This window comes from Armigeres subalbatus, chromosome 2 (assembly GCF_024139115.2).
Source record: "Armigeres subalbatus isolate Guangzhou_Male chromosome 2, GZ_Asu_2, whole genome shotgun sequence".
NCBI classification, from domain to species: Eukaryota; Metazoa; Arthropoda; class Insecta; order Diptera; family Culicidae; genus Armigeres; species Armigeres subalbatus.
Window position 1 is genome coordinate 247,749,919 of NC_085140.1, and position 26,884 is coordinate 247,776,802.

Genomic DNA, 26,884 nt, shown 5'->3' on the forward strand with positions numbered 1-26,884 from the left:
ATGAAATGTTTATTACAGTGTTTTTTATCTTTTGTGTACTCACATCAGGGTGTCCATTCTAAATCGATTTTAAGATTCCTGTTTTTTTCCCGGTTGAAAGAAATGTTATAAAAATTTTAAAACAGCGGATCCATGTCTTTTATGTTTGTTTTATCAGAGGGGGTACTAGGAAGTACTAGGAAGGAATCAATCCCAGTTTTGTCACATGCGAAATCGAATGAACTAGAATCCACAATAATTTCTTGTGGGTTTTAATTTGAGAACAGAAAATCTCCAAAGATAATCCACACTTGCGCTGCAAGTCTCTTTAACTCCAAATTCTAATATAACTTTTGATATATCAGAAAAAGCAGAAGCACAATTTCTTCTTGAAGTGACTTAGGCTTAGATTCTCCTCTCAATTCCTCAAGACAGGATTAATCTCAAATAATCTTCTAAAAATAACTCTAGAATCCATTAGAATTGCTTCAGAATTTTATTGATGATGTTCTGACCTCCTAAAACCCAAATTTTTATTTTCACTGCTCAAAAACAGTTTCTCAAATAGATTTTACCTAGTGTATTAAAGTTTTGAATTTTTACTGCCCATGATCGCATATTTGTAACACTAGCATTTTTGTTCATTTTATAAAAAGCCTGTGAATCGCTCAGAAAGCTCAATTTACTGCATCTAATTCCACAACAGTAAAATAGGTTAAGAAAATTATTTTGAGCTTTTTAGTGGAATGTTGCCAGACATATTATTTTCAAATGATAGTTATTTAAGATATTACAAGAAAAAAATAATTCATAATTTTGGTAATGAATGTCTATGATTGATCGATAGGGTGGGTGTACCAGTTGTCGCCATACATAAGACCAACTATTTTTTAAAAAATAAGTAAAAGGCATGTGGGTGGACTTTATATATCAAGCGAAAGGTTTTACTTCCTGCTCCTTAGAACAGCTGTGAAAACCTCAATAAAATTTGTTATTATCATCAAAATTGATTAATCCATAATAGGAACGCATGCACCAGTTGTGGCACTATTCTTAATTTTGGTTCCTTATTTGGCAAATCCCATTGTTTTCTTATGGGACTGGCCAAATAGAGACCACTAGTGCGACAACTGGTGCAAAGGACGTCAAAAATTAAGCAAAATCAATTTTTACAATTATGCTTTGCTTGTTTTGGAGGAGATCAAAGGTTTTATCGTATCATATGAATATGCTTTATCGATATGAACGTGGTTTGCGGTGAATTGATTGGCCATTCGGCATATAAAACACTAGTGCGACAACTGGTGCTATAGCCACAACTGGTACATCTAGCCTAGTTAAATTTTTCGATTGTTTTCATGATTTTCCGCATTTGTTCCGTTTTTTTCCCGGTCGGGTCCAATTCCCGGTTTTTCCCGCTTTTCCCGGTTTTTCCCGCTTTTCCCGGTTTTTCCGACTGGATGGACACCCTGTCACATACACACATACATACTCACACGTACACACACACACACACACACACACAAAATTTCGTCAAAAATTCAAAAACCCAGAATTGACGGTGATGATGCCTTTTTTGTGCATTATAAAATGTAACGAGATAAGCACATAAAATAAGTCAAAATTGCAATTTAGGAAGATAGATTCAGTTGTTTCTATCAATTCACATTTATTTGCGTTCATTTGAATGTATTGCAGCAGTTTAAAAAAAAGAGTGATAAAACCATGTTCTTTCCAATAACTTCGATTGGCCAATTTCTAATAGCAAAAAATAAGCAGGATTCCGCAACGAATGCAACCTGTTAGGTGCCCGCCAGAGTAAACGCGACGACGCGATGCCACGCGACGCGACAGTGCAATTTGACAGTTCATTGATAATAATTGTTATTTCTTTGCGTGAGTCGCGTCGCATCGCACGTCGCGTTTACTCTGGCTTGCCCCTAACAAGCAAATCGGATAAGGCTAAGTACACCCACATAAATACATACATACACACATACAGACATCACCTCATTTCGTAGAGCTGCGTCGATTATTATAAAACATTATGGCTCTCCAAACCTTCTATCAAAAGTTCGACTTTGTAGTGATCCTATAGCCTTTACGTAGACTTATTATACGAGAAAGGCAAAAAACGTCTTTACCAGAATTCTATAAATTCGTGGAAACGATTCGTAAAAAATGTAAAACATGTTCACGTTATACATATCTGAAATTCTGCCAATAATTCCAATCATTGGCAAAAATTTTAAAAACTTTGCCATAAAAAATTTAAAAAAAGTCAAAACGTCAAAAAGTTTGAAAAACTGTGGAAGGTTTATAAATTATAAATAACAAAAATTTAAAATATACGCCAAAGTTTTCAAAATTTTCGGGAAAAAAATCTGCCAAAAAAAACGAATTTCGAAATCCTAGTCGAGAAAAGCAACAAGTTTTTAGTCAATATAAAAAAAATCGTTGAAAAAGGATTCACACCAGTTTCAACCTAACTACTGTCGAACACAAAGTTGTACCGTCACAAAGTCATTCATTTTACATTTTTATTCAGTCATGTTGAACCAATTTACGCACCAGTTCCACTTCCAAAACAATTATGTTCGCACTGAGTTATTTTACAGTTTCACACTGGGATCATCAAAACTATTGCATTTTTGCTGTCAACATAATATGAATGAGAGGTATGTTTATAAACGAGAGAATAAATAGAATTCGGAAAATATCAGCACCCAAAATATTGAGGAATTCCCGAAAGAACTCTTGGAATAATTTCTGGAGGCTATCCTGATCAAATTCCTGGAGCAATTCCCAAAGAAATACTCGAATAAATTGCTGGCAGGATTACGATAATTCTTTTCGAAAAACATTACGGAAGAAATTCAAGGCATATCTTCCAAATTTCTGGGAAAAAATCAAACACGGAAGTGAGCAGCTGCATCAATCAATCCACAACATTATCCAGAAAATATGGGAGGATGAAGAACTGCCTGCCGGCTGGTTGGATGGCCTCATATGCCGAATCTATAAGAAAGGGCACATACTAGAGTGTGTCAATTACAGAGGGATCACCATTCTGAACTCGGCGTACAAAATCCTGTTGCGTATCCTGTGCAACAGACTGAGACTGCTTGAGGAGTCCTTCGTCGGCGAATACCCGACAGGTCTTCATGAGGGCCGATCAACGGCGGATCAGATGTTTAGCCTGCGGATGATCCTTGCAGTCTTGCAAAATGTCGTGACCATCACCAGATGATCAGATATGAAAACAAAAACCACCACGCTTTTAAACGATGTTCTTTACTGACAATCACTCAGGGCTGGTAGCGATAAATGCCGTTCAAAATAGTGACTTAGTGACCAACGATGACGAAAAAAGTGACCAAATAGTGACTTTCAGAAGCAGAAAAAGTGACCAAATAGTGACTTTTGTATGAGCTGAGGTGCATTCGTATTGTCACTGTGTAACTCGTAGTAGATCGGAAACTAAGGATATCATGTTTTTTAAAACCTTGTGCATCTTCACCGTAACTAGAGAGAGGATGGATCTTAGCAGGGGGCGACCGACTTGGCGACACCTAAGTTTCAAGTTTCGTAAAATGTGATCCAAAATCTTGAATTTGATGCAGAAATTGCTCTGAATTTTTTTTTCCGAGATTTCAGCGGAAGTTGTTTTTTTGTGGTAAACCTTGTGGAAATTCCTAGGATTTTTTTTAGAAATTGTGCGGAAAACGGAATTTTACACAAAGATTTTTTACAGAAATTACAGTGAAAGTTCCTCCAAGAGAAACAAAGTTAGGAAGCTTTTTATAACGAAGCTGGATTTTTCTCCAGATACAGTCAACTTTCGCTCATTGGGCTAAACTCGTAGCCCATCTAGTGAAAGACTTTCGTTAGTTGGACTGAGATTTCATCTGTCAAATCAGCGAATACAATAGAAATTCAGAGCTGCCAACTGCGAAAAAGAAAAAAAACTGCCATTGATGTCATAATTTGACGTCCACCTTCGTTTTAAGTGGGCTACAGCCCAACTAACGGGCGCTCAACTAAATCGTAGCCCATCTAAAGATAGCCCAACGAGTGAAATTTGACTGTACCGGCAACTTACCCAACATAGGAAGTAGTACGCTGGATTCGCCTAATAATGCGCTAAACAACACATCAATTAGTTTGACAGATAAAACTTCGGAAGAAAGTTCGGTTCGGATGTCCCGACTTCAGAATTCTAGTGTGGTGCTACGCCGCAATTTCATGCTGCGTGATTCGTCGTAGAGGGGTAATCAATCAGAAACTAAGAAATATCTCGGAATTATTTCAAATTTGACGTGAGAATAAATTGATATTCAGAAACGATGAAAAATGACAGCAAGTGAAGTACTTACCCTTATAATGCTTGTTTAACGAGTGCTCAAGAGTATAATGCATTCAATAATGGCTTGGAAATATCCAAAAAATTGGGTAAGCATAGACATTAAATGTGGAGTCCCTTCTTAACGACATTTTTCTATCGAAAACAAAAGCCTACGCTCCTTATTTATTAAATTTCCACCCAAAACTAAATCCGCGCGAAGCCTCAAAACCGTTATGTAAATCCGCATTAAATCCGCGAAAACAGCAAAAACCGCGAAAATCGCGAAATCCGCGTAGTCGTAACAATCCTGCGCTTTATAAAAGGAGTTGCCTAAACGTAAGCCCAAGCTTTGCTGTGTGGTCTGCATACAGGCCTCTCGATCCCGAAGTCCTGGTTCGAACCCACTCTGCCTTTCATAAGACGGCCTTGGAGCAATTTCTCAAACTTTATATTTTTTGCTAACAGATTTACGTTTGATTTGGTTGATGATAATGGTAGGTACATATGATTTTTATTTTCAACTTTTTTTTTGCAAACGGTGGTGCGAAAATAGTGACTTTAGTGACCATTTTCCGAAAAATAGTGACTTTAGTGACTTTTGGATGCAAATAGTGACTTTTTAGTGACTAGGCTCAAAATAGTGACCAAATCACTAAAAAGTGACTTGCTACCAGCCCTGTTGCAAGCGCATCGTGACATGTAGAAGCTGACACGTGAGTACCTTCGGTAAGCGTGACACCCAGATTGACAACCACAAGCTGAGAGCTATAAAGAGCATCAGGTCGATCAGCTGTCAAGAGTGCAGGTGAGCACCGTTATTGATTGATTTTGTTGTCGTTTGTTTGAAATGACGTCGTTTTTTCAATTGATAAATTAGATAAATCAATAGTTAAATTAAGGGTTCATTCACAAATTACATAACGCTAAAATGGACCTGGGGGCTGAAAGCCCCCACCCACCCTCTCGTAGCGTATTTTGTATGGGAGGGTTCTGAAATTTGTATGGGCCGTATTTGAGAATGGCTCTAACTAAGTTTTTACCAATTTGATCCAGACTATCTTTTGAAAAAGGCCAAATTTTTTATTGATTTTTCAAATGGATACAATTAAAAACGACGCATCCTACAAAAAATGTTGTATGGGTGACTATCGCAAAATCAGTCAAAGTTTCTAATAAAGATATCGGAAACAATTCAAATTGAGCCCTACACTGAAAAAAATCAGTTTCAACAGTTTCAAAAATTAAAACTCGATTTGCGAAAAAACGCTTTTTTTGATTTGTATGAAATTGTGTCTCAAGATAGGTGATTATGTTCCCTACCAACCGTCCATACATCGCAAGCTTGACACTTTTAAGGGAAAAAAGTTTTTCTAACAAAAACTTTTTCTTGTCGAAATTATTTTCAGTGTATTTTTATCCGTTGCGATTAGTTACGACCTAAATGTTGTACTCTGCTTGACTGTACAGGAATATTTAAATATATGTATGTATATGTTAAATCCACTGGCACTCCTTGACACTGAGAAAAAAAATCAATTCCGACAAGAAAATTTTTTTGTTAGAAAAACTTTTTTCCCTTAAAAGTGTCAAGCTTGCGATGTATGGACGGTTGGTAGGGAACATAATCACCTATCTTGAGACACAATTTCATACAAATCCAAAACAGCGCTTTTTAGCAAATCGAGTTTTAATTTTTGAAACTGTTGAAATTGATTTTTTTTCAGTGTAGGGCTCAATTTGAATTGTTTCCAATATCTTTACAAGAAACTTTGACTGATTTTGCGATAGTCACCCATACAAAATTTTTTTGTATGATGCGTCGTTTTTTAATTGTATCCATTTGAGAAAATCAATAAAAAAAATTTGGCCTTTTTCAAAAGATAGTCTGGATCAAATTTGGAAAAACTATGTATGTACTTTTCTTTTAATAGCACCTCTTAAAATATTGCACAAAAAGTCAATATAAACAATAAGAACACTTAAATGTTCCCAAAAATTCACATTTTTATCACAGCAAAAATCCATTAATTCCGCTAAGTGGATTATTCCATTGCTGTCGAGCGTTGATTTCGAACCAAACACCGCATAGGTCAAGTGATCATCACGATAGTCAAGATGACATGGATATGACAACCACAACATCAGGAAAGTTTTCCTATCATTCATGCTGGTGATCACAGGCAGAAGAAGTGAAGACATGGTGAGTGACCAAGCGCTAGTTGCTAAAATGTCACTTTCATGGTGATCGTTACACCAAGCATGTGAGATCCACATTGAGCATCACAATTGAGTACTTGACACATGACCTGGATTTTGTTATTGTCACGCTTTACGTGACTTGTACGGTGACACTTTGCAGCACTGGATCCTTGATAAATTCCGGGAGTACAACTTGTAGGCTCACCATCTGTTCATTGGTTTCAAAGCAGCGTACGATACAGTGAAAAGAAATGAGCTGTGTCAGATAATGTCCGAACATGGTTTTCCGGCGAAACTGATTAGACCGATCCGATTCCGATTAGATGGCTAGGAATTAAATATTCGGATTGCAGACGAAGTGTCAACCTCGTTTGTGACCTTAGACAGATTGAAGCAGGGTGATGCAGTTCCGAATTTATTGTTTAACACTGCACTCGAAGGCGCTATTAGGAGATCTGGCGTGCAGAGGAACGGCAATATCATCACACAGTCGCATATGCTCCAAAGCTTTGCAGACGACATCGACCTTATTGGAATCGATCGCAGAGCAGTAGTGGAGGTTTTTGTCCCCCTGAAGAGGGAGACGGCGAGGATAGGTTTAACCATAAACTCTACCAAGACAAAGTACATGATGGCAGGTAGATATAGAGGAAGACCTAGTGGTGTTGGTGCTGAGGTAGTGCTTAATGGGGATATGTTTGAAGTTGTTGAATAATTTGTTTACCTCGGAACGCTTGTGACATGTGACAATGACGTTTCCCGTGAAGTAAAAAGACGTATTGCTGCTGCGAATAGGGTTTTTTACGGATTACGTAACCAGCTTAGGTCCCGCAACATACAGACGGAAACAAAATTTGTTCTAAACTAGAATATGGTGTGTGGCGCAGAGGCATGAATCATGAGCTGTATCAAGTATTCAAAGAAGAAAATATTGTGAATCGTATAAAATACGGCAGACTTCAGTGGACTGGTCACTTAGTGCGAATGTCGGAAGAAATAGTAGCGAAAACAATATTCAACAGAGAACCAGATAGCGGCCGGCGACTTCGTGGAAGGCCACGAACACGCTAGCTGCATGCGGTGGAATCGGACCTGGGGACCCTGAACGTTCGGGAAAACTGGAGGAATATCACCCAAAACCGACGATTATGGAGCTCTACAATACGTGTATCGACGCTGTAGCCAACCGGGTAGGTATACAAGTTTGATAAATTTGTTATCATGGCATGTTATGATACGGCACTGACGATGATTTTTCGCTGAAACGCTACTAACACGGAATTGCCATAATGCAAACGCTTATTTAATTGTAAACTATTGTTTTTCAATTTTTTTTGCAAAATCTTTAAGAGTGTGTCGATAGATTGATACCGTTATCTCCCAAAAATTTTTTGAAGACGTCTGGCTCATACTTCTTGGCCACAGAATGACTAGTAAAGGATGTCCACAGTTAAATTGCATCATTTTCAAAGAAATTATTTAAACATTCAGAATTTAATTGAAAGCTTTTCTATGTCCGCCATTGCATGACTAAGTATCATGTGTGGCAAGTACAATGGATACACTTATGCCCAGCGTGTCAAGAAAGTTGCCAACCCGAAAACATCCTAGACCGGATCTAGAGACCCCTTCTCCTATGCAGTCAGAGTTTAATAGATACTTTTCCATATTCTCTTTTTTTTTGTAAAATCAATCAATTCAAAAATTGGTTAACAACTGAAAATCGGAGAACAGGGTACTTGAAATAATATTATTGCGAAACACCAAGCAGAAAATAAAAAAGAACCTTTATTTTTCGTACTACGAAAGTAACCTTCCATTCCATTCCGGTGTGGACATCCAAAATAGAAAGACGGAAAAACGTCACGACTCGAATGGTTGCGTCGATTCCACCGTCGATCAATCCGGTTTAATCCCGTATAAAATCCGGACGCGCATCGGTGAAACCCGAAATTCAGCTGCCTTTTCTAGATATCCGAATACGACCGGTTTGCATTGCGCTCGCGCTTGTTGTCATTTTCTGTTATCTCCCACTAAGCACAATCTTTTACAATCCCAACCATCAGCAACAGGCAGCACAATTTAAAACCTGAGCGGTGTGTGCCACGCCGAGCGGAGCAATAAGACGGTACAATCCCCGAGATCCGATTCTTCGCTATTGGCTTGGCGTTGGCAGTGCGCTCGATCGCTGGATGGGTTTTACAGTTAGCTTTCAACTCTCGCAAACCGCAATCGCGCGATCTCCAGTCAGCCAATTTATTATTAGGCGCGGATCGGATATACAGCTCCGCGATCGAGCGAGGGTGAGAGCGACGCCTTTTTGTGATGAATCAGCAGCTGCGCTCAGGTAGATAGCAACACTATTCAGTGAGCCGGAGGTAGAGTTGGTTTTTGCTTCGGATGGATTAGCGACTGAGGGAACCGACCGTGTCACTGTATGTATTAGTGTGCTAATAAAGTGACGGCCATTTATGCCCACGTGAGATCTTTCTAGGGTTGGGTAATTTTTTGGAGCTTGCGATACGACTTTTAGGATTAGCGGTTTTCTTGATCAGAGCTCGACTCTTTTCGAAAATGTGATGTTGGGTAGATTGCAATGGTATTTCTACTTGATTATTATAGCGGTTCCCTTACAATTGTTCGATTTAAGTCAATGGGTCATCAGATTATTATGGACTCCTCTATTTCCCCAGAGATAATATTCCAGTCTTTAATTGTTCGATTAATGCTTTTGGAATTAAAAATTAAAAGCTATAAACATATATTATTTTAGAATTAATTATTTCATGTGGCCAAGCGGTAGAATACCGCTACAAATCAAGATCATGTTGAAGGTAACTGAGTTCGATTTCCCGTCAATCAGAAAGTTTTTGGTCTAGAAATTTTCTCGACTTCTATATAAGCTCTATTTTTCTTGTATATTGATATACAATTTTCACCGAAAATTGAGCAGTATTTCCCGTGGAATGGATTTTCCCCAGAAGATATCAATGATAGTGCATTAACAGTAATAAAAAATAACTCCACACAAAAATTATTGGCAAAGATCATGCACATGAGTTCAAATACGTAAGCAAAATTATCTCGACAGTGCTAACCACATAATGCAATCCTGTCACGATCGAGCTGTGAACAAGTTTCCAGCGAATGTTAGACAAGCACTTACCATTACCACCGCTTTTTATGGAGAGATCCGTAATCGATCCCGGGTAATGTCTATTCCATATAAATACTCTGCAAATGTCATCATCATATTCATCCCATTTACGTAATTCGAGCGTTCTAACAACGGATCAGCCCGTCGAGCACTCGCTGAATGCCACATCCCACCTTGATCCGATCGGATCTGGTGTGTCTGATCTGCGCTTGCATATCATTAAATTCCAACCATCCATCCCCGTCGTTCGTTCCATTTGGATTCGGATTCAGACTCGCGCCGATTCCTATCGATTGCCAACAACGACGACGATGACTGTCGGGAAGTGCGGTCACAGCAATCATCTCTAATGAACACCCAAGATGAGGTGGCTTGATCGGTAATAATGGCCTTGGCGAGTACCCCCTGGAAGTATTTACCCCATGCGCTGTTGCGTTGGATGCTGTACTTGACTTTTTTGGATCGCGAATCAAACTAAAGGCGATGGCAAACGGGCACAGTAGCTCGAATCCAAATTAAAGTTGAAAAAAATCTGATCAGATAGTAGGTTCGAACTGAAGTTGGTTTCCAAAAACGTTGTATCCAAAGGTTTTGTAGCAAGAAACACAGGATCCGGGGCTTGTATCGATTCACATTCACACACTCCTTAACGACAATCGCACCATCCACGTCAACACGACCGAATTATTTGATCAAGAAGTTTGTTCGTCTTGTATTCACTGCACAGTGATCTGCTGAGACGAACGTCGAACCGGTTGATCGCTCGAATACGAGTTACTGTGCACAGCAGCGATCGTGAAAAAGAGGACCTTGAAATTGCAACTCGACGTGGAGCTCCACCATAATGCTAGATAGGAGGAACCCCCTCAAAGTGACCAACCAACCAACCACCCAGCGTCAGTATATCGCTTGCGAGCCGGCTAAGTGCGGATTCTGCGTGACTTTGGACGTGGATCAGCAGGGGAACCAGTCTCACCGATCAGCCGGAGCCGGTTTTAAGACAAATCAGCTAAGCGACCGAATAACTCGTTTCCTTTTGTTTGACTTGTCTTGGCGCGATGTCCGCCGTGGGCTTGTCGGTGAATAATGAATGCACGAAAGCTTTTTAATTGAGTAATTGCCAGCAAAGTTAGAAGCTCGAATGGCGGGTTTCGTTCTTTTTCAGCTGTAAAATTCCGCAACCAGTCGACGGACGGCGCTTGCTGTCAGCCAGTTAGTACCGCGCCGATCAGAAAACGCTGTTCCTAAGCACGGCAAGAACTACACTGTATGTGAACCTTGTACGTGCCCTTGAATTAATTTATAGGCGATTTGAGCGGTTAGTTTTTGCTGAGTGCTAATTTCGTTGACACAGCCACATCGGCTGCACGGCCGGCGAACCAAACTTCTCCCAGACATGCGAAGTTTAGGTTTAGAACAAAACGATGGTCATTTATGGGAAATGCATGGCACGAATGACTTCATAACACACAAATGGACGACCTGGAATTTATTACCTCCAGTCTATAGTAGTCTCATAATTTACTGTACTTTATTTCCTCTAATTATTGTAGTTACAAGTGTACGCTTTGTCTAATGAGCTGCTTTTTATAGAATTGTTTAGTTTTTTAGTTCAAATCCTTAGCAGAGACAGATCTGTTTCATTATTCATGGAGTACATGGCATTCGAACAAGAATCAAGCAAACAATAATTAAAAGGGGTGGAAGCTAGGGAGGGTAAGTGACATACTCCTAATTTAGTGAAAACGAACTGCAATGTTCTTAAATTTTATTTTCACTTCAAACAAATTGTGTATAATTCAGTTATTACAATTATTACAGTCAAACCTCCATTAGTCATTGTTCTATGACTCGATATCGACTCATGGAAGCAAATTTTGCTATGTTGAAAAATATTTTCTGGGTTACTGTGATGGTCCCTTCAAACTGCTTCCCAGGGATTTCCTATTCCATATCTCGATATTTCCATGAGTCGATGGTCCCTTCAATATCGACTCATGGAGGTTTGACTGTATTATGATTATCAGTAACGAGATTATATCAACATTAGTAAAATAGCGCTTCTATTAGCAGTTCTTCCAGTTTTCAATCCATCCTGCTCGCATCGAAATTCGATGATTATATGAAAATAATATTAGTGTGTTTCTGTCCTGGATTGGGATGAGAGCCAATCTGTTCACGGATAAGCCTTGCATATGTGGTCCACCCAACAGGTTATTTTTTTTCCAAAAACGTAAATAACGGAAAGGGTGTTTTGGAGTTACAGATTGCTTCGTTGATAGTTATCAATTGAAGCATGAAATATGTGCAGGTAAGTTGCAGATCGATGATATTTCTGGTCGGCCGACGGGCAATTGTGTATTTTTTTTTTGCAGAACCAATAACAAGGCAAAGCCTACTTGGGTAATCGAAACTATATCGAACGAAGAAAAACAAGCAGGATCCTTGAAACCCAGTTTGAAACCAATAGGGGAGCCGCGCCCCTTAAGGATTTGGTTCAATTGAGCATAATGGGAAGCTCAAACTTATGTAATCTGCATACAGAATGTTTCTTTAGGTAATTATCTAAAACATGTATGCATTGTAAACATTAAAGTTTGATGATTTTAACAAACAGATGAAAAAAAAAAAACATGTAGAAAATGTATGTCCGCAAATAGATGCGGGATGCGACCAAGCCCGTCACATTATAAAATAAGCCTCAAATTGGTTTTCTTGCATGAATTTTTCGTAGATAATAGTATGGAAACGGTATGTATGCTTTTATTACCTTCACCGAGAATATTATCACTAGGAAGATTAATCAGGGTTTCTAGAACTGTACATGGTGCATCGTACATATTTACCTAATTTTGTAGACAATAGATCAGTGAATTAGCTTTCTAGGCTCTGGTTATGCAAAACGGATACCCAGCTTACCACTCTCTATAAGTGACGGGCTTAACACCAAGCATCATTTATTTCCAAGAGCACCATAATAAATATATTTTTGATCACCTTTCAGTTCATCTCGATGAAAACAAAGAGTACACAAAAGAATGTTTGTACGAGGAAACTTATTTTATGAAAGCATTTTTCAGGTTAGAGCTTAAAATTTAACAATTAAATATTATATCTGGCAACGCGGCGGCGATGTTTGCACTGGTTTTGTCAATTTTCTTGACATTTGATAGTTCACCATAGGTGTTATGTGATTCAGAATAGCAAAACAATCAATCAGAGGGCAGACATAACTTCCTTCGTAATGAAACTGTCGAGATCTTGCACTCACTTGTCCAAAACATGCTAGCTGTTGAACGATGATGCCGGTTATTGGGGTGCCATGGTCCGGAGACCCATAGTGTTATATACCAATCGACTCAGCTCGACGAATTGAGATGTCTGTCTGTGTGTATGTGTGTACGTGTGTGTATGTATGTGCGCAAAATATAACTCACTCATCTTTTAGGCATTCGTTGTATTGTTTCCTATTGAAAATTGGCCTGATCGGACTATGGGATCAAAAGTTATGGCCAAAATACGATTTATATACAAAAAAAAAGCTAAGAAATTCTCACTCGATTTTTTTAGTATATCTAATGTACAAGGAAGGCACAAACACCGATGAATCAATCAGGGTTTTTAATTTTGAATGTGAAAACTTGAGATTTTAATAAATATATATATTTTTAAATATTGCAATCATTCAATTTTGAAGTTTAAAATTTACAAAATTTCTAAAATTAAAGAAAACAAAATTAGAAATGTTGAAATATAGTATCGACCCGATTTTGTCACCTCGCCTCGCCTCGATTCTGTCTACCCTCGATTTTATTACGTTTTTGACCCGATTTTGTCACCAAATAAAATGAAATTTTTAGTCGTCTTTTTATTTATTTTTGTAAAAAATATCGATTTATATTAAATAACTTTCACCGCCTTTGATTTATAATGAATCATTTCTGAGTAGGGGAAAAGACGACTTTGGCAGGTTTTGTTCTATTTGTTGTGACCCCCGGAAATAGCGTTCTAGCACTAAACTCCGACACACAGCATGCCTTTACTGGTGGAATAAGTGTGCAATTACTCCAATGCACCAACGGGTTCTGCTCTCTGTTCTTTAAGGCTTTTCAAACAAATTACACAAGCACTTCAACAGGTTCACAAACAGTTTATTTGCATTTAACACTTATTACAGTTATGACAGACACTTTATTGGGCAACTAACTATACATTTATTACAATAACTACTTCTAATTAACTCTAATTAATTTCGGTGACCGGCCGAGCAAGATGGGATTTTTTGAATAATGCGCCGACATACTGGAGATGCTCTTTTATAAACCTAGATGGCGGGAAAAAAGAGGGTTCGTATCTAATCGGAGCTTTCGATGCATATGATAAGCTTCCGAATTGACCTTAACCTATACAAAGTACCTATATGTATTCAACATCACAGTATATAACTTTACGCCTACCCTAATGCTACTACACACAAACAAATATTTATAGCAAACTCTTTACTACAACATAGCCGGCCACCTAAATTTGAAAGCTCGAATTTATATAAACAAACTATCACGATGCAGACGAACAGGAATGGCGTTATTTCACAAAACAATTACTTAATTATCTATATTTTCAGCTAACTGCGTATCGGAAATATCGGCTACGGCATTCATCGGTTGCTGGTCGAAGTTAAGCGGAAAAATTCGGGTCACAGGTCGTTTGTAGGTTCCACTAGCTGTTCGCAAAGTTACGACCCTTACTACTCCGTCTGCTCCAGGATGAATTTGTTCGATGCGTGCAATAGGCCAAGCGATGGTAGGTTTGCCGTCCTCCTGAACAAAAACAATTTGACCGATGTGAACATCAATGGGAAGTATTGTTTTCTCTCGACGATGGTTCAGTTCTGTGAGGTATTCTTTCCTCCAGCGATCCCAGTGCTGCTGGACCAATTTTTGCAACTGCTGGTAGTGATTCAGTCGGTTGGTGGGAATTTGCACATAGCTTGGCTCCGGGAGGCTTATGAGTGGTGCCCCGATGATGAAATGGCCGGGAGTAAGGACATCTAGCTCAACAGGGTCGATGGATAAGGACGTAAGCGGTCGGCTGTTCATGTTTGCCTCGATTTGTGCTAGCACTGTTGCGTAGTCTTCGAAGGACAGCTGCGTTTTTCCGAGCACTTTTCTCAGTGTTGTTTTCACGGTTTTCACAGCGGCCTCCCATAGACCGCCGAAGGTTGGTGCTCTTATGGAGGAATGAAGTGCCACTGAATTCGGTGTTTGCTGCATTCTCGGTTGATTGATTCTCTGGTGTGTTTCGCTTCGAGAAGACGGTACAATTCGGTCAACGTATTAGACGCCCCTTGAAAATTTGTACCGTTGTCCGAATGGATTTCTGCTGGCATCCCGTGGTGTGCGATGAAGCGACGTAAGGCTGCAATAAAGGCCTCCGTGGATAGGTCACAGACCAATTCCAGATGCACGGCTTTGGAGGCGAAACAAACAAATATGGCAATGAATGCCTTCCGTGGTGCTGCTCGTCGGTGCGCTGGTTTTAAGTAAACGGGTCCGCAGTAGTCCACTCCAACTACGGTGAAAGCTCGACATGGTGCTGTGCGGGACTTTGGCAATTGGCCAACGGGTTGAGAAACTGGAGCAGGGTTTAGGCGATAGCATTGCGGACATTTGCGACACACAAAATTGGCGATTGTCTATCCGTTAACTGGCCAGAATTCTTGATGCATTGTAGCTAAGGTCATGCGAGGACCGGAATGCATGCATTGTTCGTGATAGTGCTGTGTTATGAGGCGTGTGAGTGGGTGGAATTTTGGTAAAATTATAGGGTGCTTTGTGTGGTAGTTCTCGGAGGAGTGTTCAAGTCGTCCACCGAGTCGAATGATTCCCTTTTCATCGAGGAACGGGCCAAGTAGTTTTAAAGATGACTTTTTGGAGACGGTTCGCGTTTTATCCAGTTGTTTCCACTCTTCCACAAATATTTCCTGTTGTGCCAATTTCGACAATGTTTCCTTAGCTTGCTCTAGTTCGCCTACTGAAGCGAATAGGTTTGGGTGGCAATTAGGTTTGCGACGACATCGATTCACAAAACGAAGAATTAAGGCAGTAATCCGAAGTAAACGCCAAAAGCTTGAATAACGGTGGAATAGAAAGTTATGCTCTGGTGTTTGTTGAATCACGAGTGCTGTTTTTCGGCGTTCTAGTAGATCCTCGGGTGGCGTACCAGTTGGGTGCTTAGGCCAATATTCCTCCTCGTTCGAGAGCCATGATGGACCGCAGCGCCACACGTGGTGACGGAGAAATCTTGAGGAAGCATTCCACGTGAAATCAAGTCAGCCGGGTTTTCAGTTCCTTTCACGTGATTCCAGCTGTGCCCGTGGGTTAACTGTTGAATCTCTGCAGTCCGGTTCCCGATGAAGGTTTTCCATGTGTTAGGTGGGGCCTGAATCCAATGAAGCGTCACCATTGAATCTGACCAGAACCAACAAGAAACTTCTTCCATCTTGAGTGCTGCTGAAACTTTAGCATATAATTTTGCTCCCAGGAGTGCAGCACAGAGCTCGAGCCGAGGTAAGCTAACGCGCTTGAGTGGTGCAACCCGTGATTTGGCTGCTATGAGCTCGATTTTGATTTGCTTCGCCTTGTCGATACAGCGCGCATAGATGCAGGCACCATATCCAATTTGCGATGCATCGGTGAATACATGGAACTGTATAGAGACAAAATCCGGCAGAAAGATGAAGCGAGGTACCTTATAGTCGTTCAGAATCGGCAACTGTGCCACAAAATCCATCCATTTGCTTGCGATTTCCTCCGGATCGTCCCATTCAACAGCGGTTAGCCAAAGATGTTGCATTCGGATTTTTGCCCAAGCGATGACCGGTGAAACCAATCCAAGCGGGTCGTACAGCTTGGCAATCGTAGAAAATATTTTTTTTTTTTCCAATTTCGTTTATTTGGTAGGCTCAGGCGTGTATAACACTTTACGGAGCCATTGTTCTTTGTGATATATACAATCAATATCATTTTATTATACGGTTAGTAAGAGGGGGGTAGAAGCCAGCGTACTCGTGGTGACTCGAGGTTAGTTTACAATGCTTAAGGATGGACGGGGCTTAGGATTTGGGATCAGGAAATTTCAGCTTCTCATCCGGGCGTTTGGCGTCAGTGACGATGTGGCGTGTCGTCGTGCTCGAGGAATGGTTCGACTGGGAGCATCTTCCGGATGGCAAGAGCTATGGAGCTCTACGAAACAAAAAGGCAGAGACAGAACAAAAAAAAACTTTAAAGAAAGAAAAAAAAACAAAATGTTAGATTTTGATGTTAGAAGCACAAAGAAAACTATAAATGGCCTGCATATAGACAACATCACGATCTCCCAAAACACCGCGAACTTCCCTGAAGGGTTGTTTACCTCGGGCCACAAGGGTATCCAATAATTGCTCTCTGGAGGCGTCATTTTCCGAGCAGGACCAAACTACGTGATCGATGTCATCATAACCGGCTCCGCACCTACATAAGTTGCTATCGACAAGGTTTATTCTGTACAGATGTGCGTTTAGTGAATAGTGATTGGACATAAGTCTCGACATCACGCGAATGAAGCCTCGACTTAAGTCCTCACCTCTGAACCACGCTCGCCCAGAAACTTTTGGAACTATGGAAAATAGCCACCGTCCAAGTTCGTTGTGTGTCCAATTTCTTTGCCAACTTTGAAGAGTACTCTGACGGACTAATGGGAAAAACTCGTTGCTCGAGTATTGTCTATCATAAACTTCACCTTCCTGTGCGCCCACCTTTGCCAGCGAGTCTGCCTTCTCATTGCCGTAGATTGAGCAGTGAGATGGGACCCAAACAAAGGTAATCTTGAATGATCTTTCGACCAAAACACGCATCTGCTCTCTTATGTTTGTAAGAAAGTAAGATGCGTGCTTAACAGGTTTCATCGACCGGAGTGCCTCGATAGAACTAAGACTATCCGAGAAGATGAAATAATGGTCTACGGGCTGATTGGAAATTATCCCCAAAGCGAAGTTAATTGCTGCCAGCTCAGCAACATAAACCGATCACGGTTCCTGAAGTTTTCGGAAGGTGGTTGAAGTTACATTGAAAACACCGAAGCCAGTGGATCCGTTAATGCGAGAACCATCAGTGAAATATCTGTTGTTGCAATTGACATGTTCATATTTTTCTGAAAAAAGGGAAGGAATAGATATTTGTCGAAGATGATCTGGTATTCCTTGAATAGCGTATTTCATGGACAGATCGTATTCAATTGAGGAACTGTCGTTGGTGAAGTGAACTCGAGGTGGATTATAACACGGAAGACAAAGATCTGAAGAAATGTAGTTGAGATAGACTCTAAGGAATCTTGAACGACAAGTCAGTTCAAGCATTTTATCGAAGTTATCTAAGACAAGTGTGTTACTTGTTCCACATTTGATGAGTATTCTAAGCGAGAGCTCCCAGTAACGGTGCTTTAAAGGAGTGACTCCAGCAAGCACCTCCAGGCTCATGTTATGCGTCGAATGCATGCAGCCAAGGGCAATACGCAAACAACGATACTGAATTCGTTCCAATTTGATCAGGTGGCAATCAGCTGCTGAGAGGAAGCAGAAAGAGCCATACTCTAAAACAGAGAGAATAGTCGTTCTATAGAGTTTGATGAGGTCTTCCGGGTGAGCACCCCACCAGGTTCCGGAGATAGAACGTAGAAAATGGATCCTTTTCCGGCATTTTTGTATCAAATACTCAAAATGGAGTTTCCAAGTGCATTTAGAATCAAACACGACCCCAAGGTATTTAGAAGATAAAGATTGGTTGATGTCATCATTCAACAGCTTTAGTTTCAGTTGAGCAGGGTACCGCTTCTTAGTAAACACAACCAACTGAGTTTTTTGCGGTGAAAACTCGATCCCCAAATGTCTGGCCCAAACAGTCAGATTATCCAGGGTACTTTGCAATGGTCCTTGCAAGACAGCTGCACATGGACCTCTTAGAGAGACCACGGCATCATCTGCAAGTTGTCTGAGCGTGCATTGTCCTTCCAAACAATTGTCAATATCTTTAACATAGAAATTATAAAGCAAGGGACTTAAACATGATCCTTGGGGAAGGCCCATGTAGCTATTTCTGGAAGTTGTCAGAGTGCCGAGTGTAAAGTTCATTTGTTTTTCTGACAACAAATTATACAAGAAATTGTTCAAAATAACGGGTAATCCACTACTGTGCAGATTGTCTGACAGTACTTCTATGGAAACTGAATCAAAAGCGCCCTTAATATCCAAGAATACTGAAGCCAATTGCTCCTTGTGCGCAAAGGCCAGTTGTATATCTGAAGAAAGCAACGCTAGACAATCGTTTGTTCCTTTCCGCTTTCTAAATCCAAACTGAGTATTTGAAAGCAATGCATTTTCTTCGACCCAATGGTCGACTCTTGAAAGGATCATTTTCTCCAATAATTTTCTCATGCATGATAGCATGGCAATCGGTCGGTATGACTTGTGATTAGACGCTGGTTTCCCAGGCTTTTGAATAGCTATTACTTTGACCTGTCGCCATTCAGGTGGCACAATGTTGTCCTCCATGAAACAGTTGTACAGGTCAAGTAATCGTCTTTTGCGATATCTGGGAGGTTTTTAAGAAGATTGAATTTGATGTTATCGCATCCCGGAGCAGAGTTATTCGATGAAAGAAGAGACATAGAAAGTTCCAGCATTGTGAATGGTCCACCCAAAGAACCGGGATCAGTGACTGATTCTCGAAATAGCGGTTCTGCTGGTACGGAATCTGGGCAGACCTTTTTTGCGAAGTTGAATATCCATCGATTGGAGTATTCTTCACTCTCATTGGTGGAAATGCGGTTCCGCATGTTGCGAGCCGTTTTCCAAAGTGTTGTCATTGAGGTTTCTCGTGATAGTCCCTCGACAAAACGTCGCCAGTAGCTACGTTTTTTTGCCTTGAGAAGATTTTTAAGTTTTCTTTCGAGCCTCAAATACTCTTCAAAAAGCTCGGACCTTCCGTGTTTACGGAAGGCCTTGAAGGCATCAGATTTCTCAGAATACAACTGAGTACATTCATCATCCCATCCAGGGGTGGCTGGTCTTCTGATGACAGATGTACTTGGAACGCGTCGTTTCTGAGCTTCTAGTGCGCTTTTTTGAATCAACTCAGTAAGGAATCGATATTCATCCAAAGGTGGAAGAGTATCAGTTGATTCAATACCAATTTTTACCGCCGATGCAAATTTTGGCCAGTCAATGTTTTTCGTGGGGTCGAAAGGAACATTAACTGGTTCAGATTGTTGATAGCTACTTTTAATTGTGGTAACTATCGGCATATGATCACTACCATGGGGATCTTGAATTACCTTCCACGTGCAATCTAATGATAGTGAATTTGAACATAAAGACAGATCAATACGGCTTTGTTGACCATTCCGTCCTATTCGAGTTACTTCACCAGTGTTCAAAATATTCAAATTGAAATCGTCACACAAATCATAGAAAATAGGCGCTCTATAATCGTCATACGTTTCGCCCCATCCAATACCATGTGCGTTCATATCACCCAATATCAATACTGGAGATGATAGGAGGGAGACTGCGCTCCAAAATGTCGACGATTAATAGAGGCATTTGGAGGAATGTACACTGAAGCTATGCAAAGATCTTTATTCTTCACATTTACTTGGCATGCGACGATTTCTAAGCCGGAACAGTCGGAATGGGAATTTTGTAGAAGGAGTAGCATTTTGATCCCCAAAAGAACGCCACCATAATGATCCTCCTGATCTTGGCGAATAATATTAAAATCGTGCAAGTTGATTTCATCTTCAGAAGAAAGCCATGTTTCACAGAGTGCAAATATATCGCAATCGGAATTGCGAATCAAAAACTTGAACACGTCTAATTTATTTTTCCGACTATGACAGTTCCACTGCAGCACAGTGATTGTATCTTGGGTATTGGCCGTATTATCCATCGAAAGATACAATTCCTGCAAGAAGGGCCATGAAACAGTCAATTGCTTCAGATAACTTTCCACTGTTGGTATAAAAAGGTCAATGATAGGCCTCAATGAATTCGGAATATTGAATAAATTCAAAAAACGGTCCACAAGGTCCTTAAAGGAGATCAATCCTCGCTTGGACGGAATACTTTTACTAGAAGGGCGAATTACTTTTTTTCTTTCGTTGATTCTCCTAGCCGGATGTTTCTTCGAAACATCGGATTTTGGCAATGGCGGGAATGCCTTACTGCAACTAGGATCAAAAGAAGCAGTAGTGACAGGTTGCTTCGGGATTTTAATTAAACCCCCATTACCTTCAGATTTTGCCAAGCTTTTATGGATGATTTTTGTTCTCTTGCGGCGCGATCCCGGGGAAGACGGTTGCTTCCTCTTTTCGGGCACGTGTACCTCCGCAGGATCATCCATATCGGCTGCGTCAGAGTCCAATTCATCAATGGATATGGAATCATAATAATCACTTACACGAACGGTAGCTGAAATAGCAGTCGATGCAGTGGCTGTGGCGGATGTGTCTTGCGACTTAACCATTTCCGCATACGACTGCTCGGAGCGCTGTACCAACGAGCGCTTCACTTTTTGGGTGCGCTTTTTGTACACCGGGCATTCCTGCAAACCATGGGGAGGATTCAAACCACAATAAGCACATTTTGTTGCCTGTTGCTGGCAGGACTCCTCCCGATGCCTTTCAGAACATTTGCCACAACGTGGTTTGTTGTCACAAAACTCGGCAGTGTGACCAAGTTGTTTGCAATTGGTACAATTAAATACCCTTGGCACAAAAAGACGCACCGGAAATAGCATGTTTTCAATATCAACATATTTTGGGAGCATCGAACCGGCGAACGTCACCCGAAGCGAACCTGACTTGGAATATACCTTCTTTCCATCTACCGTGGCTGCTGAATGCAATTCCTTGCAGTCCAGAATATCCACGGTAGACTCCATTGCATTCTTTAGGCTGCCTTTTCCCGCAAGTACATCCTTGCAAGTCAGGCTCGCTGCGTTGATCACACCTTCAATTTCGACCTCCCGCGAGGGGACATAAACCATATATTCAACATTGTACGCCCTGTCGCTAGCAATTTCATTCGCCACCTGGTATGTAGGTGCGGTGATGCGTAGTTTGTTTCTGTTGATCTGGCTAAAATCAAGCTTCGGAAAACGACGCGTCAAATCTCGTTTAATGCCGAGAAAATCTAGGCTTTTTACTTTCTGCCGAAAGTAAACAACCCAAGGCCCAGGCGAAGCCGCATGGTACAATCGAGTGCGCCCTCCATCTTTAGCAGGCACATTGCCTTCTCCAGTCTCCTCCTCCATTATCACCCCGCAAGGTGGAAGGATAATTTTGCTTATACTAACTTAGAACTAATAGCAAATTAGAAAAAAAAAAAACTTAAAAAAACTAATTCGATTATTCTAAGCAGTCCCACTCTGTATCAAACAGAAGGGAGAACAATAAAAAGTTTTGCCACTTATCTGCCCCTGCTGCTGTAGGTAGCAGCAGTAACAATAGCCTGCTTCACTGGCGTCGCCAGAAGCAGCTACTTCACTCGCCGACAGCGATCGCCTTGGATCCGTAGGTAGGAGCGCACCACACAATAGCCTTTTCACTACCGAACACAATCCGCGATGAGACACAGCACACACGTCTGGCTCGTTCGAACTATCGGCACGGAATGAAGAAAATATTTTGCGTTTTGTCCAAATACACTCTTTCGTCGATAGTTCAACCTCGATGCACAGATGATCTGGTTTTGTTTCCCATCCGATACCAAGCGTTTTTATTCTCTGATCTTCTCCAAAGTGTAGAGTTGTATCACCGACAAGAGCCTCGTTAGGAACATTTTTCAAGACATCCGAATTATTTGAAGACCATTTCCGAAGCTCTAGACCTCCTTCTTCCAACAAATTTTGCACTTCCTTTTCCAGTATTGCCTTTTCCACCGTGGCTGCACCCGACAGGAAGTCATCCGTATAAAAATCTTCTTCCACGGAGCTGGCTGCATGCTCGTATTTTTCACCCAAATCCAAAACCAGTTGCTTCAGTACCCGGGTAGCGAGAAACGACGATGGAGACAATCCGTAAGTGACAGTTTGTAGCTCGTAAACTGCTATTGGATCCGAAGGATCGAATCGCCAAAGAACTCGTTGGAGCGGTTTATCGTCATCATGGATCAGAATTTGACGGTACATTTTTGCAACGTCCGCCACCAGGGCAACGGCATGTTTCCGGAATCGAATCATTATTTCAAGTAGTTCGTCTTGAATAGTTGGCCCTGTAAGTAGAGCTTCATTGAGCGAAAAGTTCGTGGAAGTTTTCGCTGATCCGTCGAAGACCACACGCATTTTCGTCGATGAGCTTGTTTCCTTAAATACAGGATGGTGTGGAAGATAGCAGACAATTTTGCCTTCATCCAAGCTTGAGTCATCCGCCACTCCAATGCACTTCATGTGACCCAGCTCAATGTACTCCATCATGAAGTCACTGTACTGCGATCGCAGATCACAGTTTAGTTTCAATCGTCTTTCAGTGTGATGAAATCTTCGGAGAGCCATCTGTTTCGATTCACCAATCATGCTGTTGAAATTCATGTGCTTAGGGTACCGCACAATATACCTGCCAGTGTCATCACGAGAGACTGTGTTAACGAAATGTGTCTCACAATCTTCCTCTTCCTGTGAGCGTGGTATTTTAACCGTAAATTCTTCCACTGCCCAAAACCGTTCGATTGCCTTGTCCAAAGATTCCACCTTCGCAATATGGCAACTAACCCGCGACTGCCCTTCCATACATGTAACCTCGCCAGCTGCTACCCATCCAAATACCGTATTGACAAATACTGGGAGCGTATTGTCGAATTTACGAGTTTGCAACCGGCCACCATCGCTTATATGGAAATCATAGAAGTACTGGGTACCTAAGACAAAATCGATCGGACCAGAAACGTTAAAACCAGGATCAGCCAAAACCATATCAGCAGGAGGTTTCCATTCTCGCATCGGAATCGAGTATGATGGCTGATCGTCAGTGAGCTGCTCTAACACCAGAAATTCCATTGAAGTTGAGAAATTCTCCGTTCGAGAAGAAATTGTAGTGGAGACTTCATAAGCCGTGCGATTTCGTGATCGACCAATACCAGTTATTTCCACCTTTTTGTCCCGTCGTGAAAGTTGAAGTAGCTTGCAGAGATTTGCCGACATCAAGTTGGCCTGTGATCCGGAGTCTAGAAGCGCTCTTGCCTGATGTATCCTTCCCCAAACGTCCTTCACATTGAGCAATACCGTGAGCAAAAATATATGCGAATTAGCCTGCCCTACCGCCGAATTGGATGAAATTAATGCCATCGAACTAGAAACAGATTCACCAGAGTTCGAAGCACCGCCTGTTGATGATGATGTAGAAGGATTTACGTTTTCATTCGTTGCCGAAGTAGAAATAGAAGTGGGAACAGAACCAGAACCAGGAAACCCAGGATGCAACAACGTATGGTGCTTCTTCGAGCACGTTCTGCAACGATATTTTGATGGACAGTCCCGTGCCAAGTGATTCCGGCCAAGACAATTACTGCAGAGCCGCTTGGAATTAGTGAGCTGCAGCCGTTTATCTATTCCTAAATTTGCGAAAGTTGGGCACTGCGTAATCCAATGCTTTTCATTACAGGCGAAGCAGTTCGGCGACTTCGTTTCAGTCGCCGAGTTGACCGAAACTTTCGTGGGTCGGAATTTGCTAATGCTAGATGACGTTGTCGTTGAAAACATACGCTGATCGACCGAAACCGCATCTAACACCCGGGTTTGCTTTTTGAGGAAATCGACCAACGACCCAAATGACGGTTCCTTATCTGGTGTCACAATTTCTTCCCACCGTTTCTGAATAACTTCGTCCAGTTTGGAAACCAATAAATGGACTAACATTGCTCCCCAACCACTCGTTCTTTCACCTAACTGGTCCAGGATTTTTGTGTTGCGCTCGAAACAATCAATTAGATCGTGCAGACCAGCAGCTGATTCCTTCTTCATTCTTGGGTACTCGAACAACGCATTAAGATGACGTTTTTTGAGAAGATAATTGTTGGAGAACCGATCGACCAAAACCTCCCATGCAACCCTATAATTAGCCTCACTCATCGCATATGAATCAATAACCTTTAAAGCATCACCTTTCAAGGAGGCACGCATATAATGGAATTTCTGTATGTCCGTGAGCTCTGCCGAAGAGTCAATCAAAGCTACATAAATATCGTGAAACGGAAGCCAATTTTGAAAGTTGCCATCGAACTCCGGCAAATTGATCTGTGGAAGTCGTACGGAGGCTTGGACATTTGGAACTTGATTTGTGTGCGCATTGGATGTGTTTGGTGTCGCTTGACCTTGCTGTACCTTTCTCGCCAACCCTGCTCTTACCTCAAAGTACTTTCCTTCGAATTCGGCCCTGAGTTGATGGTGCTCTGACATGTTCTCCTCATTGTCCTCCATGCTCTCGATGTCGTTCTGGAGATCCTCGAACTCATTCCACTTTTGCTCGAGTTTCTCTATCCGAATGTTGACCGACTGCTCATCGAACTCCTTGGTGTTTTTCAGGTACTGTTCAATCCGGGCCATGAAATCGATGACGCTGTCTCTGTTGCGTATCAAGTTCTTGAGTTTCTTCGACGTCGACATCTTAGTTGCACCAAACGGAATTCACGAGATCAGCGAGCTGTGGAAAATTAACCAGGGAAGCACCTTCCAGAGAAAAGTATATTTGATGGACAGGGACTCACCTGGTGAGCCTGTCTAACAGGCCTTGTATACTAATACAATCTCTGGGCAGCAATAGTCCACACCACCAGCAATACCATACGAGAGCTCGAGGGCTGTAAAATTTAACCAGCGAAGCACCTTCCACAGAAAAGTATTTGATTGGACAGGAACTCACCTGGTGAGCCCGTCTAACAGGCCTTGTACAATAATACGATTTCTGGGCAGCAATAGTCCACACCACCAGCAATACCATACGAGAGCTCGAGGGCTGTAAAATTTAACCAGCGAAGCACCTTCCACAGAAAAGTATTTGATTGGACAGGAACTCACCTGGTGAGCCCGTCTAACAGGCCTTGTACAATAATACGATTTCTGGGCAGCAATAGTCCACACCTCCAGCAACACCATACGAGATCTCGAGAGCTGTAAAATTTAACCAGCAAAGCACCTTCCAGAGAAAAGTATATTTGATGGACAGGAACCCACCTGGTGAGCCTGTCTAATAGGCCTTGTATACTAATGCTCTGGTCAGCAAACACCGCCGGAAACACCTCGCGAGAATTGACGCGCCTTGCACAGGACCGTCCACTACGTTAGCGTTAAGGGAGTCCTAGATTGTTCTTCCTCACCCACCAGTAGTCCAAGATGCACGTTGAAGAATCCGGCCACCGAAAACTCCGTCGAAGTAGTTTTAGAAATAGAACCAAGAAATGACCAGGTAGAGATGAATATAGAAGTGTAATTCGTTGGACAGGTCCTCACCTGGTAGGCCTGTCTAACAAGCCTTGAATAATTATTCAATCTCTCCTCGAAACCAACTCCAAAAACTGCTATGGCTGCGCCCAATAGTTCCAGATATGTGATATTCGTGATGGCAGCTCGAGTGAATTCACGATAGCTATGGCGCTTTTCACCTTTGTAGTCGCCGAGAATGGCGCCAAACCAATTGTCTGTTGATCCAAAGGGCTTATTAGCGTCGGTAATTTCCAAAGAAACGCTATCCTGGTCACGGCACCAATGTTGTGACCCCCGGAAATAGCGTTCTAGCACCAAACTCCGACACACAGCATGCCTTTACTGGTGGAATAAGTGTGCAATTACTCCAATGCACCAACGGGTTCTGCTCACTGTTCTTTAAGGCTTTTCAAACAAATTACACAAGCACTTCAACAGGTTCACAAACAGTTTATTTGCATTTAACACTTATTACAGTTATGACAGACACTTTATTGGGCAACTAACTATACATTTATTACAATAACTACTTCTAATTAACTCTAATTAATTTCGGTGACCGGCCGAGCAAGATGGGATTTTTTGAATAATGCGCCGACATACTGGAGATGCTCTTTTATAAACCAAGATGGCGGGAAAAAAGAGGGTTCGTATCTAATCGGAGCTTTCGATGCATATGATAAGCTTCCGAATTGA

General features: G+C 41.4%; 2 protein-coding genes across 7 annotated transcripts in view; both read right to left on the bottom strand.

Moving 5' to 3' along the window:
- The window catches only part of LOC134212042 (phospholipid-transporting ATPase VD), a 270,366-nt gene that overhangs the window by 169,082 nt on the left and 74,400 nt on the right, over positions 1–26,884 (bottom strand). The window lies entirely within an intron of this gene.
- Positions 15,879–25,372, bottom strand: LOC134209674 (uncharacterized). Its single transcript, XM_062685680.1, has 2 exons — positions 22,442–25,372; positions 15,879–16,388 (listed from the first exon to the last, which is right to left on the bottom strand). The coding sequence occupies exons 1-2, from the start codon at positions 25,370–25,372 to the stop codon at positions 15,879–15,881; spliced, it is 3,441 nt and encodes a 1,146-aa protein (XP_062541664.1).

Excerpts from the sequence above, each read along its gene's own strand:
- LOC134209674 (XM_062685680.1), bottom strand. The coding sequence starts at position 25,372 with ATGTCGACGTCGAAGAAACTCAAGAACTTGATACGCAACAGAGACAGC. Across the intron at positions 16,389-22,441 it reads CAGATCATCTGTGCATCGAG|TTCCATGTATTCACCGATGC; the intron begins GTTGAACTATCG and ends GTCTCTATACAG.